The sequence below is a fragment of the Salvelinus alpinus genome, chromosome 4 (assembly GCF_045679555.1).
Source record: "Salvelinus alpinus chromosome 4, SLU_Salpinus.1, whole genome shotgun sequence".
NCBI lineage: Eukaryota > Metazoa > Chordata > Actinopteri > Salmoniformes > Salmonidae > Salvelinus > Salvelinus alpinus.
In genome coordinates this window covers 75233866-75249499 of record NC_092089.1, presented here as the reverse complement: position 1 = coordinate 75249499, position 15634 = coordinate 75233866, and the positions used below count along the sequence as shown (strand labels likewise).

The 15634-nt window shown below is 42.1% G+C and overlaps 2 protein-coding genes across 2 annotated transcripts; both read left to right on the top strand.

Moving 5' to 3' along the window:
• The first annotated feature begins 545 nt into the window (after positions 1–545).
• Positions 546–9329, top strand: LOC139574439 (alcohol dehydrogenase class-3). The gene is made up of 9 exons (XM_071399002.1): positions 546–685; positions 2738–2839; positions 3460–3601; positions 5508–5595; positions 6365–6584; positions 6873–7133; positions 8509–8644; positions 8837–8975; positions 9111–9329. The coding sequence occupies exons 1-9, from the start codon at positions 668–670 to the stop codon at positions 9133–9135; spliced, it is 1131 nt and encodes a 376-aa protein (XP_071255103.1). The 5' UTR covers positions 546–667; the 3' UTR covers positions 9136–9329.
• A 564-nt stretch (positions 9330–9893) lies between these two features.
• On the top strand, positions 9894–15046 carry eif4ea (eukaryotic translation initiation factor 4ea). The gene is made up of 7 exons (XM_071399001.1): positions 9894–10000; positions 10509–10612; positions 11498–11593; positions 11696–11759; positions 12439–12552; positions 14436–14575; positions 14688–15046. Exons 1-7 carry the CDS (start codon positions 9983–9985, stop codon positions 14800–14802), a joined length of 651 nt encoding a protein of 216 aa, XP_071255102.1. The 5' UTR covers positions 9894–9982; the 3' UTR covers positions 14803–15046.
• The last annotated feature ends 588 nt before the right edge of the window (positions 15047–15634 follow it).

Here is a 15634-nt window from a genome sequence, read left to right as displayed (position 1 = left end):
CAACTGGTCATGTACCGAAAGTTTGCTAGTTCCACTGCCAAAAGCAAATAATCCTGCCGTTCTCTGCAAAGGCAATTTATTAATCTTTGACATTTGTTAGCTGTTTGTGTGGGTTAAATGTGATCATTTATGTCTCCAGGATACATTTTTGTCATTCTCATTTCTGTAAAGCTCATTGATGTCCCATATCAGGCTGTAATGTGGCTACTGTGACTAATCTTGTGATACTTGCTGTAATAATAGCTATCTGGTCAACAGATGAGATATACTCCACAGTGAGGAAATTACATTGCAGTGTCAATGCCTCACCTCAGGGGCCGATATCCCTGTTCAGTTTGTGAGGCCTAGGGTTTTTCGGCACAGCTAGGTGGGTCGTCGTCGTCCCCCCCCCCCATAAACCACAAACCACAGGGTTGCTGGTTCAAGCATACCCCTTCACCAATTGACAATGTGATCTACTGTATAATAAGGTTAGCTATAATTGGATAATATCCTCCAATAAATGTCATGACCGTGTGGAGTCACTGCATATGCGGTTGGCTGAGGATTCCATGGGTTTCCACAAATCATGGAACGCATCGTCATGGGCGCCAACACCTATCCTGATTGGTCTAGACGGAAGTTCTTGAACTGCAACCACCCCTTTCTCTCGTGCTGAAGAAAGAACATGGAGGCAGCTGGGAAGGTAAGCTCGAAGTATATGAAAAATCAACATTGTATACGTTTACATTTTGCGCTTTTAAAATGTGCAATGTTAATATTTTGCCGTTGAAACGACATTAAAGCGTGTATTTTGCTCGCAAAGGCAGATTTTGAATGGACAGTGACCTGGCCGTAGAAGTTCCACGTATAGCCAGCGAGCGATTCCAAGAAACATTGTAGTCTTTCATTTTAAGCGGATATGAATCAAGTTAAACTACCGTTATGCAATTAGAGGGGTCATGGGCTTTGAATGACTTTAGGTAGGCAATAGCCGACCTAACTCCACTATTTACAACGGAGTTGTGGGCGGACTGGAGCTCCGATGTCACATACAATTAAGTTATTAAAAACTTGATTTCAGCACCCAAAGCTAGCCCGCAATTAAACCATAATATGGATTTACAGTATACGTTCAACATGACAATTCACGTTTCCAACTCAATCATCAAGTTTTCTGACGACAAAACAGTGGTAGGCCTGATTCCCAACAACGACGAGACAGCATAGGTGGAGAGCCCTGGCAGAGTGATGGGAGCAAAAGAAGCTCCACCTAAAAATAATACAAGACTTGAGGAGACAGCAGAAAGTTCACGCTTCATCCACATCGACAGATTGCAGTGGAGAGGGTCAAAAGCTTCAAGTTCATCGGTGTGCACATCACTGACAACCTGAAATGGTCCCTTCACACATACAGTGTGGAGAAGGTGCAACAGCGCCTCTTCAACCTCAGAAGGCTGAAGAAATTCGGCTTGGCCCCCCATGACCCTCACAAGCTTCTACAAATGCACCATTAAGAGCAATTAGTCAGGCTGTATCACCGCCTGGTACGGCAACCACACTGTCAGCAACGCACACTGCCTTCCCTCCAGGATATCTACAGCACCTAATGTCACAGGAAGGCCAATAAGATCATTACTTCAGCCACCCAAACCACGGCCTGTTCACCCTGCTACCATCTAGAAGACGGAGACAGTACAGGTGCATCAATGCTGGAGCTGAGAGACTGGAAAAACAGCTTCTTTCTCCAGGCCATCAGACTGTTAAATATTCACCACTAGCCGGCCTCCGCCGGAGGCAACTGAACTTAATCACTGTTACTAGCCGGCTACCACCCGACAACGTAGCCTGCTGTCCTATGTACATAGCAGAGGGGGCAGGTGGGAGGAGCTAAAGGAGGAAGGGCTAATTGGAATGGCTGGAATGAAATCAACGGAATGGTACTAATTAAAACACATCACACACATAGAAATAACGTGTTCCATTGATTCCATTCCAGCCATTACAATGTGCCTGTCTTCTTATAGCTCCTCCCACCAGCCTCCTCTGGTACATAGACAAACACTGGTCACTTTATAATAATGTTTACATACTGTTTCACCCACTTTTATATGTATAGATGGTAAGAAATTCCACATGAACTTTTAACAAGGCACACCTATTAATTGAAATGCATTCCAGGTGACTACCTCATGAAGCTGGTTGAGAGAATGCCAAGAGTGTGCAAAGCTGTCAAGGCAAAGGGTGGCTACTTTGAAGAATCTCAAATATAAAGTATATTTTGATAGGTTATGGCCTAATGATTTTATTTCAATTCACTGATTTCCTTATATGAACTGTAACTCAGTAAAACCAATGAAATTGTTCCGTGTTGCATTTATATTTTTGTTCAGTATACTACAATTTATTATGGGTCTTTTTGTGACCATAACTAAAATAGAGAGTAGTAGAGACCACATTGCTTTGGCCTCTCAGGACAGTAACATCAGCTAGAATCACAAACGGTTCATTGCTGTTTCAAGTTGTCTCATGTTCGAACCAGTCCCCTCCAGATTAAACTAGAGATTGTATACTGGTTTTAGTAGGCCTGGCTCTAGACTACAGATTAAAGTCCGTCCAACTGCTAAGAGGCCCAGTCACTGCACATACCACCTTCCTCTCTTCAACTGCACTCACCACAGACGCCACAATCAATCTTCCAAATCATATTTTCTGTGTATGAAGTTGACTGTTGACACACTGGGCTTATCTCTTCCAGGTGATCAAGTGCAAGGCAGCAGTAGCTTGGGAGGCTGGGAAACCTCTGTCCATTGAGGAGGTGGAGGTGGCCCCACCGAAGGCCAACGAAGTACGCATCAAGGTAACCCTTCACTTTGCCAAAAATGTCTAAGACTAATGCTCCTGTATTGTACTTGTATTACATGTCCAGCAACAACATAACCAACAACCTCATCCTGCAATAGACTGCTGTATCTTTGGTTTGTGTGTGTGAATACAATATATATTCCTAGAACCATGTCAGTGAGCTCTCGATCTGTAAAACATAACATACTGTTTGAGGCAGGCTGCTCTTCGGCAGGGATGAACTGTTCAGCAGCTGGAATACCGTGGGGAGCTTCTTGTGTTTCCCTGTCTCCCCGCCCAAATAGATTAATTGGGCCAGCTGTGAGGAAGTCATCTTTGGAATATGTTTAACAGGGCCTATCTGGCCCAGTGTTTAGACTAGAGAATGTCAATATGGTATACTATAAGCATTTTACCACATTCCTCTAATAGCTAGCCGTCTGTCTTGCACCTTTGAGAGAACCATGTGATAGTTTCAATGGTCAACATAGTAGTTGGTATTGTACTGTAGGGAATAGTCCTGGTAGGTTGAGATGTGGTTCAACAATTAGGGATGTTTTAGGCTAGTTGGCACACATGCTTCATAGCCTACTGGGTGTGATGAATGAATTAACTAATGGCAATGTTGTCTTTCAGGTCTTTGCGACAGGGGTTTGTCACACAGATGCCTTCACCTTGAGTGGCAACGACCCCGAGGGACTTTTCCCTGTCATCCTAGGTCATGAGGGCGCCGGGACAGTCGAAAGCGTGGGAGAGGGAGTCACCAAGTTCAAACCAGGTGAGGGACTGTGAATATCAACAAAGGTATTATCCCTAAAACAGCGGTTAGAGTATTGGGCCAGTAACCGAAAGGTCACTGGTTCAAATTCCAGAGCCGACAAGGTGAAAAATCTGTCTGTGTACTTGAGAAAGGCACTTAACCCTAATTTGCACCAGGGGCGCTGTACTACTATGGCTGACCCTGTCAACAACACATTTCACTGCACCTATAGTGTATTCATACCCCTTGACTCATTCCACATTTTGTTGTGTGACAGCCTTAATAGATTCCCCCTCATTAACATAAGTGTTCACACCCCTGAGTCTACATGTTAGAATCACCTTTCGCAGCGATTACAGCTGTGAGTCTTTCTGGGTAAATCTCTAAAAGCTTTGCACACCTGGATTGTACAATATTTGTACATTATTTTTGAGAAAAATATATTTTAAGCTCTGTCAAGTTGGTTGTTGATCATTGCTAGACAGCCATTTTCAAGTCTTGCTATAGATTTTCAAGCTGATTTAAGTCAAAACTGTAACTAGTCCACTCAGGAACATTCAGTGTTGTCTTGGTAACCAACTCCATTTTATATTTGTCCTTGTGTTTTAGGATCTTGTCCTGCTGAAAGGTGAATTTGTCTCCTAGTGTCTATTGGAAAGAGTTGTTTTTGCATAAAGATAAACAGAATAGAGCTAAGCACAGGAAAAATCCTAGAGGAAAACCTGGCTTTATGCTAAAACAACTCTCTAGTACTTGCCGATGACGAGCATACCCATAACATGATGCAGCCACCGCCATGCTTGAAAATATGAAGAGTGGTACTCTGTGATGTGTTGTCTTGGACTTGCCCCAAGTATAACGCTTTGTATTCAGAACAGACATTTCTTTGCCACATTTTTGCAGTATTAATTTACTGCCTTTTTGCAAACAGGATGCATGTTTCGGAATATATTTATTATGTACAGGCTTCCTTCTTTTCACTCTATTTAGATTAGTATTGTGGAGTAACTGCAATGTTGTTGAGCCATCCTTTGGAGAAAACTATCATAGCCATTAAAGTCTAAATGTTTTAAAATCACCATTGGCTTTGTGGTGAAATCCCTGAGTGGTTTCTTTCCTCTCCGGCAACTGAGTTAGGAAGGATGCCTGTATCTTTGTAGTGACTGGGTGTATAGATACACCATCTGAAGTGTAATTAATAACTTAACCATGCTCAAAGGGATATTCAATGTCTCTTTTAAAATGTTTACCCATCTACCAAAAAGTGCCCTTTGCGAGGCATTGGAAAACCTCCCTGGTCTTTGTGGCTGAATCTGTGTTTGAAATTCACTGCTCGACTGAGGGACTTTACAGTTATCTGTATGTGTTGGGTACAGAGATGAGGTAGTCATTCAAAAATCAAGTTAAACACTATTATTGCACACACAGTGAGTCCATGCACCTTATTATGTGACTTGTTAAGCAGATTTTTACTCCTGAACTTATTTAGGCTTGCCATAACTAAGGGGTTGAATACTTATTGACTCAAGACTCAGTCTTTTCATTTTTATTAACTTGTAAACATTTCTAAAAACATATTTCCACTTTGACAAGATGGGGTATTGTGTGTGTAGGCCAGTGACACAAAATCTACATGTATTTCCTTTTATATTCAGGCTGTAACACAACAAGATGTGGAAAAAGTCAAGGGCTGCGAATACTTTCTGAAGGCTCTGTATCTTGTGTATGTGACTATAAAAAAACGTTTTTATTTTATTTTAGCCCAGGACTAACATGCCAGAATCAAATAATACAAGGACTTGATCAGTTGAATCAGATGACCAGTCGAATCAGATGTTTTGGTACTGGGCTGGAATGAAATTATGTTTGAATTAAATCGTCCTCCTGAACTGTCTCCTTACTAAAAGTCATTTTTATTTCCTAGGTGACACTGTCATCCCATTGTATGTGCCACAGTGTGGTGAGTGCAAATTCTGCAAAAACCCCAAGACCAACCTCTGCGGGAAGATCAGGTAACTAGAAGGGAATCTGGCCCGTCATTAGTGCAGGATGAGTCAATTATAGCTTGGAAGGTTGAGGTCAAGCTCATTCTATTTTCAAAGTCAGCCAGGTAGGTAGTGAAGGACTGAGCATATTTGTAATGACAGTTAGAATAATCTCAGATATAGTAGGAACGTATCCTACTCCAGTCTTGGGATTGAAATAGCTGCTGTGCGGGCGAAGAAGCAACCAGTGTTGCGAACACCAACATTGCAACTTAAACCAAATCAAGGGCAAATTCTGTCAGGCAGAGGTCTGAAATAGTTGACAAAAATGTTTCACTCCGGGGGGGGGGGGGGGGACATCCTGCGCGCGTGCGCACGCACTACATCTGTTTCTATGGGCACAAGCACTGTTCATGACAGAAACAGTTTACACCCCTGTTGGTGGAGAGAATTTTGCCGGTTTAAAGCTTGTTTCCTGCAATTCTACGTGTTTTGTCATGGGGGCGCAAAGAAAATGTTGTTTTAATGCAAATTTTCTTTTTCTTTTTTTTTCACGTCTAATGTGTATTCATGTGATATTTGGGTGACAAAATTGCTAAAAAACCTAAATAAACAAGGTTAGCTGACATTGGCTAGTTGATCTGGACATTTCGGACAAGTTATAATTAGCCCTCTAAGCTATGCAATGACTAACATGACAAGATCAACTGATGATGTACTACCCAATTTTGAAATTGCACCTTGTGCATTATACTATTACAACTGTCTGTTACTGATAATCATTCGCCCCCTCCAGACTAACCCAGGGCCGGGGTCTGATGCCTGACAACACCTCGCGGTTCACCTGCAAGGGCAAGCAGCTGTTCCACTTCATGGGGACCAGCACCTTCTCTGAGTACACAGTGGTGGCCGACATCTCGTTGGCAAAGGTGGATGAGAAGGCCCCCCTGGACAAGGTGTGCTTGCTGGGCTGCGGCATCTCCACGGGCTACGGAGCTGCCCTCAACACTGCCAAGGTTGGTGGGTGACGCCAGGCTGCAAGACAAAGTACCTTGTCTAGAAGTGGAAAGCACAAGCGAAGAGTTACAGCTTTGTGTCATTTGTTTAATCACTTTGTTTTCTATCCTCTGTAAAGTAACTTTCCAATCGTGCAAATACTTAGTTAATATGTCCACTGGTTTCAAATTTAGGAAAGCAAATGAATAGGCAATGATCATAATAACACACATCTGACACTAAAACTGTATCACATTGTTTTACTGACAAAAGCCATTCTGTCTCTTGCGTTCCCAACCTACCTCCAGGTTGAGCCTGGCTCCACCTGTGCCATTTTTGGCCTGGGCGCCATCGGCCTTGCCGTCATCATGGGCTGCAAGGTTGCCGGGGCGACCAGGATAATCGGCGTGGACATAAACCCAGACAAGTTTGACAAGGGCAAAGAGTTTGGGGCCACTGAGTTGGTGAACCCCAAGGACCACAGCAAGCCCATCCAGGAGGTGCTGGTGGAGATGACCGACGGTGGGGTGGACTACTCCTTTGAATGCATCGGCAACGTGGCTGTTATGGTAAGACTCCATTTAATAAAGTTAATAATGTCACGTTAATAAATTATTTTGCTGTCTCTCAATTCAATTATCTTCTTATGTCTCTTTCTTCACCAGAGAATAGTTTTTTCAGACGATATGAACAGAAAATATTTTATATTTATATGGAACAATAAAACTGAGAATATTTTAATAAAATATGTTACTGATTTCAAGAGGGTGGGCTAAAACGGACTCATTTAAAGGCCCTGGATGTGACCTTGAAGGTGTCCTGGATACAGAAACTATATTCCAATCCAAACTGGATTTCAGCTAAATTAACTAAATGCGCCATTCTGATTTTCACACAAAACCTCCTACCTTTTCTTAAACATTTCTCTACCAAAACAACAGTATTTTTAGCAGTGCATCTCCATTCCTCCAGGAGGCAATAAAAGCATGGTTACAGTTACAATTCTATCTACCTGAAAACCCTGAGGAAATTCTTCAGCAACTTATTTGGTACAACACAAATATTGAAATTGATGGACAACCTCTTTTTTGGCAACCTTTTATTTAAAAACACATTTATTTTCCAAATGACTTTGTGGACAAGGATGGAACGTTGCTTGATTTTGGAACATTGTGTCGAACATATATTTGAACAAGTCATATATGCTGAGTTGGTGTCTGCTATACCCCTCACATGGAAGGTTAAGATGAAGATAGAAAAGCACAACATAACTGTGTGCCGTCCTTGCTACAGGTTCTAGGCTGGCTTTCCCATCACTCCATCAAGCAACATATTAACCCTCAGCTTATCATCTTTGGTGACCTCAATGTCCATAGTTATTCAATTAACAACACAATATTTTCTGCTAGGTAAAATATTAATATTCAAAACACCCAACCTTTTTAAACAATTTGTTAAGACACCGATTCATCCTTGAAAGTACAATTACTATTAGAAAACAGAAAATTCAACAGCATCAAAGAAAGTGGGAGTGTTGGTTAACTCTTTAGGCATGTTTATTTGACTAAGTTGACTAGAGTTCTATTGAACAATGTTAATTAAAGCAAATATACTGTATGTTATTATAAGGGCAAAATGTTCCGTATGCCATGGAATGTAAGCTAACAATGTTTTGTCCTTATTTTTGTATTAGGCTACGCCATGGCATTGTTGTATTGTGTCTTTCTGTCTATTGTTATGTACATTGTCCTCAGTTCTTATGGTTGTCTAACAAAATAAAGACACTCTCCAACACTATGGAAGGTGTTATACTCTTCACCACCAGAGGTCACTGTGGGGGGTACTTCCTGCTTGGACCACATCTGCAAAATACATGTCACTTTGCTAAGCAGATGAGTATTTAGGGAAGCCAATCTAATGATTATGCTCAATTTGTTGTTTCAGAGGGCAGCTCTGGAGGCGTGCCACAAAGGCTGGGGCGAGAGCATCATCATCGGGGTGGCAGGCGCGGGACAGGAGATCTCCACACGTCCGTTCCAGCTGGTTACCGGTCGTGTGTGGAGGGGCACAGCATTTGGAGGTTAATGTCGTGGATTATTTTCATAAGGAAACTTGCCTTTTTTGACGTAAATGTATTTTACTCTGTAAAGTCACCTGTTTTTTGAATAAATGAGCAGTAATGTGGCATTAGTTATGAGACTTTTTTATGGAAGTATGATAAGTAAGGTAATGCATAGATTCTTCATTATGTTTTCCTGTTCCTTTGTCCCAGGTTGGAAGAGTGTGGATAGCGTCCCCAAACTAGTGACTGACTACATGAACAAGAAGCTGAAGGTGGATGAGTTTGTGACCCACACCTTGCCCTTTGACCAGATCAATGAGGGCTTTGACCTCATGCATGCTGGAAAGAGGTAAATAGATCAGGTGTTGCATCATATTACATCAGTGTGATGTTAGTTTATAAAAATATATACTTCCAACACAAAGTATATTAAAGGCCTTTAAAGCCGTATGCTAATAACCGTATTTTAATTTGTCCTTTACAGTATCCGTACCGTCTTGAAGTTCTGAAGTGCCTCCCTGCCATGTTGAGCATCACACTCACGTCCAGGCCTTTATAAAACAATCACCTTTCATACACTGTAGCACTTAACCCTGTGCACTTAATGTCATTCAACTTTCAGAATTAGCTCTCCAGTCCAGTTGCGTACAGATGTGGCTCTGTCCATGTCAATTAGGATCAATAAACATTTTCAAAAAAGCAATAGTCCTCTCTTCTGTTTTCTTTACAGTTTGAAATGAAATGTGCCATAGGTACTGGCTATACTTTTGAAAATATATTTTTTTCTGGATGACTCAGAAATTGGACAAAGGGCTTTCCAGACTAAATCTCAACCATTTAATCCTATTGAAATCTGGCAATCATCTGGTTTACTTATGGTTTACTTTTTGATTGATCATGGATGCATCATTGATAGGGACTTAACAGGTAAAATATGATGGAGCAAAACAACGTAGGCACTATTTTGAGCAGAATATTGGCATGTTTTGATATGGACTTATGTAGTAAGATTGTCACGGAGTCACCCTGGTATCAAAGCATATGAAAATGCATGCACTGATTAATGGAGACTAAATAAAATGTCTGCATTGTGTACAGATGAAGTGGTAATAAAATTGGTGGGTAAACCCTAATGCCTTAAACTAGTGTAAAAATAAAACGATTCACAAAATAAATAGTGGTCATAGACTTAATTACTGTACTTTGCAAGTGTTCCAAGCAATTTTGAAGTTGGAAGAGCTCACATCTGTGAGCATGCGCAGTTAGGTTTACCATACTTGGTTGTCACGTTGGAAAGCGCAATCCAATCCGCTTTTATGTTTCACATTACAGAATTGTGAATCAGATAATCAGAAGATGGCGACAGCTGAGTCGGTGAGTGATTGCATTAACTCTACATTTTGTAAGATAACGGGCAGTTTTAGGTTACAGTTATACACAAATATATAAAATGTGATATATTAGCTAGTGATGCAAATGTATGGTGGGTGTTGCTGCGAGTGCACGACCACCGCAAATGTGAGAATGATTGTTGGAATGTTCGGCTCTTCGAGGGCTCCTAAGTGAACCACGAGCTGTCGCTAGCTAATCGATTCTGCATGCTGGAGTTGGGGATATAGCAAGTTACAAGACGTCTCAATGTTAGTCACTATACCTTCATAAGTATTGAAGGTAAAAAATATCTATGCCCAGCAGTGTCAACCGTTAACAGTATTAGTAACTGGCATGATCGCCACCGCCCCTTCAAGAAAGGTGGCTAGCGTGTTGACCTTCTTGGTGCGTTCCAGGGACAAGTTGCGCCAGTTGGGTGTTTAAAAAAAAAAGAAGAAGGTTTATCTCAAATGCTAGGTCGCTTTTTGAGATCTCTTCCCCATCTCTCCAGGAATCAAGTTTGAATCCCCCTAATTCCGAGGGGGAAAAAAGTGAAGCAACTGGTCAAGAAGTTGTAAATCCTGAAGATTACATCAAACATCCACTACAAAATAGGTAAGTACTATAGCTACTTACCTAGCTAGTTCCACATGAAAATACACAACTAGCTATATCCATTGGGATATCAGTATGCACTAATGTTAATGCCTGACTATGGTTTCTACCAGTCTTGTCAGGCATGGGTTAAAATATTACAGGAAGCACTGTATATCCCTAAGTGTACTGTGGTGCTTATCTGCACCATTATCCACAGACCACTTGCCCTGTTACCACAAGGTTGCTGGTTCAAGTACTACTCATCTTATTATATGCCATATAACAGACACTTTTATCCAAAGCGTCTTAGTCATGAGTGAATGCATTTTACATATGGGTGGCCCCAGCGGGAATCAAACCCACAACCTTTGGCATTGCAAGCGCCATGCTCTACCAGCCACACAGGACCAACATCTTCTCCCTCAATCGCTACACAATATGTAAGAAACGTACATAGTAAACTGAAAACTGTCATAAGGTTGACTGGGAGTGTGTTTTGCCTGATGCATTGTCAATATACGCTTATAGGCTATAGACAGGTTGGTTGTTCAGCAACAAAACCGACGCATGTGCAACTATGGGGCAAAACTGACAGGGTTGGCTTAGAACGTTGACATGTAAACTATATTTAGTCGCCAAATGTTGATTGAAAATATAAATACATTTGCACAATGAGCTCTTGTCTTTCAAATACATCGTTGTTGGTTAGCTAGCTAGTGAATTCTTGCCATATTAGCATTGCCATGAAATCAGTCAAAACACCTGTTGCTAGCTATCTGACCGTTCAGAATCGTAACAAATCATGGCTTCCGGCCACATTGATGCTCACACATTATTTTTGTGACGTCAGCCAATCCATCTATAGTGTTGACATAAAATCGTTGTATTTTGTTTGCTATGCAGATGGGCTCTGTGGTTCTTTAAGAATGACAAAACGAAAACCTGGCAAGCAAACCTCCGTCTCATCTCCAAGTTTGACACAGTGGAAGACTTCTGGGCGTAAGTATTTTATTGTAGAAAGTCACCTACAACATCTTACATATATTCAGACTCTGAGCGTCTTACTGCGTCACTACTATGCCTTTCCTCCTGTTTTCCCAGTCTGTATAATCACATCCAACTATCAAGTAACTTGATCTCCGGCTGTGACTACTCACTTTTCAAGGTACGGATGATTTTTCCCTATCTGTAATCTCACACATGCTCCTTTTTCTTCCATACCCTTTTCTACATCCATAACAGCACATTTTTCTCGAGGTTGTGGCCAGTAGCAGCAACCAATGAATTGTCCATAAAACAATTATGTTAATTCACAAATTCAGTTGAGTTATTGACTTGCTCAGTGCCTTTTAGACAGAGGGCTACACTATGACAGCGAGTTGTCATGTCTCCCAAGGTCTCGTTTCAGCCTGTGGCTTTAGCTTTCACTGCAAGGGTTATGACCCCACCCAAGGAGGTCAGTCTGCCATAAATAGACCACTACTCTATCAGTCATAATTCAATGTCATGATCTTATACTAGTATTGGTTGGCTGCTTTTCACTTCAGTCAGCTTTCAGTTCCATTCCTTATGTCGAACTAGATTTCAGTTTTAGGTTTCATCTATTCCTCTTAAGTAACAACCAAACGAACAGAGTTGTTCTTGGGTATAGCTTAATCCCTTTATCTGAAAACAAGTTTAATCCAAAGCTCATCTATCATGTAGTATCAAGTTCTGCAACCAAAACAAGCAAATGTCGAGGCTGATCTTTGCAGACAAGCAACCCCTGACCTATAAAGGCAAAAAAAGTCATGAATTGAACTTTGCCCTTTAACCCCTGAGTCTGGTCTGTTTTTGTGCTGCAGGATGGTATCGAGCCCATGTGGGAGGACGAGAGGAACAAGCGTGGTGGCAGGTGGCTCATCACACTTTCCAAACAGCAGCGCAGGGCCGACCTCGACCGCTTCTGGCTGGAAACGGTTAGTACCCCACCCCTACAGGTCTGATTACATGCACAAAGGGCATAACTACACAAAGATGTATTAACTATTTGTATGTAACCCTACTCTGTAAAGGTTGGTGTATTTATCTCATGTTAAGTGTGTGGGACATAACTCTGCTATCTAGTGGCCTGTCTCTCACACACACACACACAATATATACACTGCTCAAAAAAATAAAGGGAACACTTAAACAACACAATGTAACTCCAAGTCAATCACACTTCTGTGAAATCAAACTGTCCACTTAGGAAGCAACACTGATTGACAATAAATTTCACATGCTGTTGTGCAAATGGAATAGACAAAAGGTGGAAATTATAGGCAATTAGCAAGACACCCCCAATAAAGGAGTGATTCTGCAGGTGGTGACCACAGACCACTTCTCGGTTCCTATGCTTCCTGGCTGATGTTTTGGTCACTTTTGAATGCTGGCGGTGCTCTCACTCTAGTGGTAGCATGAGACGGAGTCTACAACCCACACAAGTGGCTCAGGTAGTGCAGCTCATCCAGGATGGCACATTAATGCGAGCTGTGGCAAGAAGGTTTGCTGTGTCTGTCAGCGTAGTGTCCAGAGCATGGAGGCGCTACCAGGAGACAGGCCAGTACATCAGGAGACGTGGAGGAGGCCGTAGGAGGGCAACAACCCAGTAGCAGGACCGCTACCTCCGCCTTTGTGCAAGGAGGAGCACTGCCAGAGCCCTGCAAAATGACCTCCAGCAGGCCACAAATGTGCATGTGTCAGCATATGGTCTCACAAGGGCTCTGAGGATCTCATCTCGGTACCTAATGGCAGTCAGGCTACCTCTGGCGAGCACATGGAGGGCTGTGCGGCCTCACAAAGAAATGCCACCCCACATCATGACTGACCCACCTCCAAACCGGTCATGCTGGAGGATGTTGCAGGCAGCAGAACGTTCTCCACGGTGTCTCCAGACTCTGTCACGTCTGTCTCATGTGCTCAGTGTGAACCTGCTTTCATCTGTGAAGAGCACAGGGCGCCGGTGGCGAATTTGCCAATCTTGGTGTTCTCTGGCAAATGCCAAACGTCCTGCACGGTGTTGGGCTGTAAGCACAACCCCCACCTGTGGACGTCGGGCCCTCATACCACCCTCATGGAGTCTGTTTCTGCCCGTTTGAGCAGACACATGCACATTTGTGGCCTGCTGGAGGTCATTGTGCAGGGCTCTGGCAGTGCTCCTCCTTGCACAAAGGCGGAGGTAGCGGTCCTGCTGCTGGGTTGTTGCCCTCCTACGGCCTCCTCCACATCTCCTGATGTACTGGCCTGTCTCCTGGTAGCGCCTCCATGCTCTGGACACTACGCTGACAGACACAGCAAACCTTCTTGCCACAGCTTGCATTGATGTGCCATCCTGGATGAGCTGCACTACCTGAGCCACTTGTGTGGGTTGTAGACTCCGTCTCATGCTACCACTAGAGTGAGAGCACCGCCAGCATTCAAAAGTGACCAAAACATCAGCCAGGAAGCATAGGAACTGAGAAGTGGTCTGTGGTCACCACCTGCAGAATCACTCCTTTATTGGGGGTGTCTTGCTAATTGCCTATAATTTCCACCTTTTGTCTATTCCATTTGCACAACAGCATGTGAAATTTATTGTCAATCAGTGTTGCTTCCTAAGTGGACAGTTTGATTTCACAGAAGTGTGATTGACTTGGAGTTACATTGTGTTGTTTAAGTGTTCCCTTTATTTTTTTGAGCAGTGTATATTCACACAGCCCTTTTCCCAGAAGTACACATCTACAAATGCATTACTTGGACATGCAATATATGTCTCAGAAAGTTGATTATGTCTAGCTGTCATTAAAGTATTTAAACATCTGGCTGTCCATGTGCGTTTCAGCTCCTGTGCCTAGTGGGCGAAGCCTTCGATGACCACAGTGATGATGTATGCGGGGCAGTAGTCAACATCCGAACAAAAGGAGACAAACTTGCGATATGGACAACAGACTACGAAAACAAGGATGCCATTACACACATAGGGTGAGCCGGCGTCGCCATACCATTTAGTTAGCCCAGAAAGATGTTGACCATCTCTTGTTTTTATCCATATCCAGATATTTTTACTAGACTGTGTATTTTCCCCCCTCTGTAGACAAGGGTGGAAGGAGAGGTTAGGTGTGCCACACAAGGTGATCATCGGATATCAATCACACGCGGACACTGCCACCAAGAGTGGTTCCACCACCAAGAACAAGTTTGTTGTCTAAGGAGTTTTTTTTGTTGGTTGGTTGTTTTTCCTTTCCGTTTCCATGGCGTTTGTTGAAATGCTGTTGCGAAGTTTAATCTGCTACCCAATTGAAACCAAAGCTTCAACACAGACAATTGCCTTTATTCAATCAATTACAATATGATTTCACGACAAAATGGTCTCATTCATATTTGCCCTGAAACAAACCTATACCTTCGATGAAGGGTGGGAATAACCATGAGAATTGAAATACCCCCCAAAAAGTTAACCATGTTCTTTTTTTATGAGCCATTTCACTTTTCTTACTGAGGATATACTAGTTGGCTTTTTGTTGATATGTTTTATATTTAACAGCATCACACTCGTAGCTGCCAGGGATTTCTCTGCGTAAGCGTGTTTTTGGGATGCCTAATTCCAAATTGTAAAAAAATATATATATATTAGTACCAGTCAAAATTTTGGACACACCTACTCATTCAAGGGTTTTTCTATATTTTTACTATTTTATACTTTGTAAAATAATAGTGAAGACATCAACTATAAAATAACACATATGGAATCATGTGGTAACCAAAAAAGTGTTAAACAAATCAAAATATATTTTATATTTAAGATTCTTCAAAGTAGCCACCCTTTGCCTTGATGACAGCTTTGCACACACTTGGCATTCTCTCAACCAGCTTCATCTGGAATGCAGTCTTGACAAATGCTGAGCACTATAATACATTTTCGGAATGTAAAATTGCTTTCAGTGTAAACTTAAACAGCAAAAACCAAATAAGGATATATAAAATGTTTTTTATTTATTTAATATAATCTATCAATCATCAAAATAAACGCTGAACAGTCAG

Bases quoted from the DNA above. Each gene is read 5' to 3' on its own strand.
- eif4ea (XM_071399001.1), top strand. The intron at 11,760-12,438 runs GTACGGATGATT...TTTGTGCTGCAG, and splicing joins GTGACTACTCACTTTTCAAG to GATGGTATCGAGCCCATGTG. The intron at 12,553-14,435 runs GTTAGTACCCCA...TGTGCGTTTCAG, and splicing joins ACCGCTTCTGGCTGGAAACG to CTCCTGTGCCTAGTGGGCGA.
- LOC139574439 (XM_071399002.1), top strand. The intron at 5,596-6,364 runs GTAACTAGAAGG...CGCCCCCTCCAG, and splicing joins AACCTCTGCGGGAAGATCAG to ACTAACCCAGGGCCGGGGTC. The intron at 7,134-8,508 runs GTAAGACTCCAT...TTGTTGTTTCAG, and splicing joins TCGGCAACGTGGCTGTTATG to AGGGCAGCTCTGGAGGCGTG.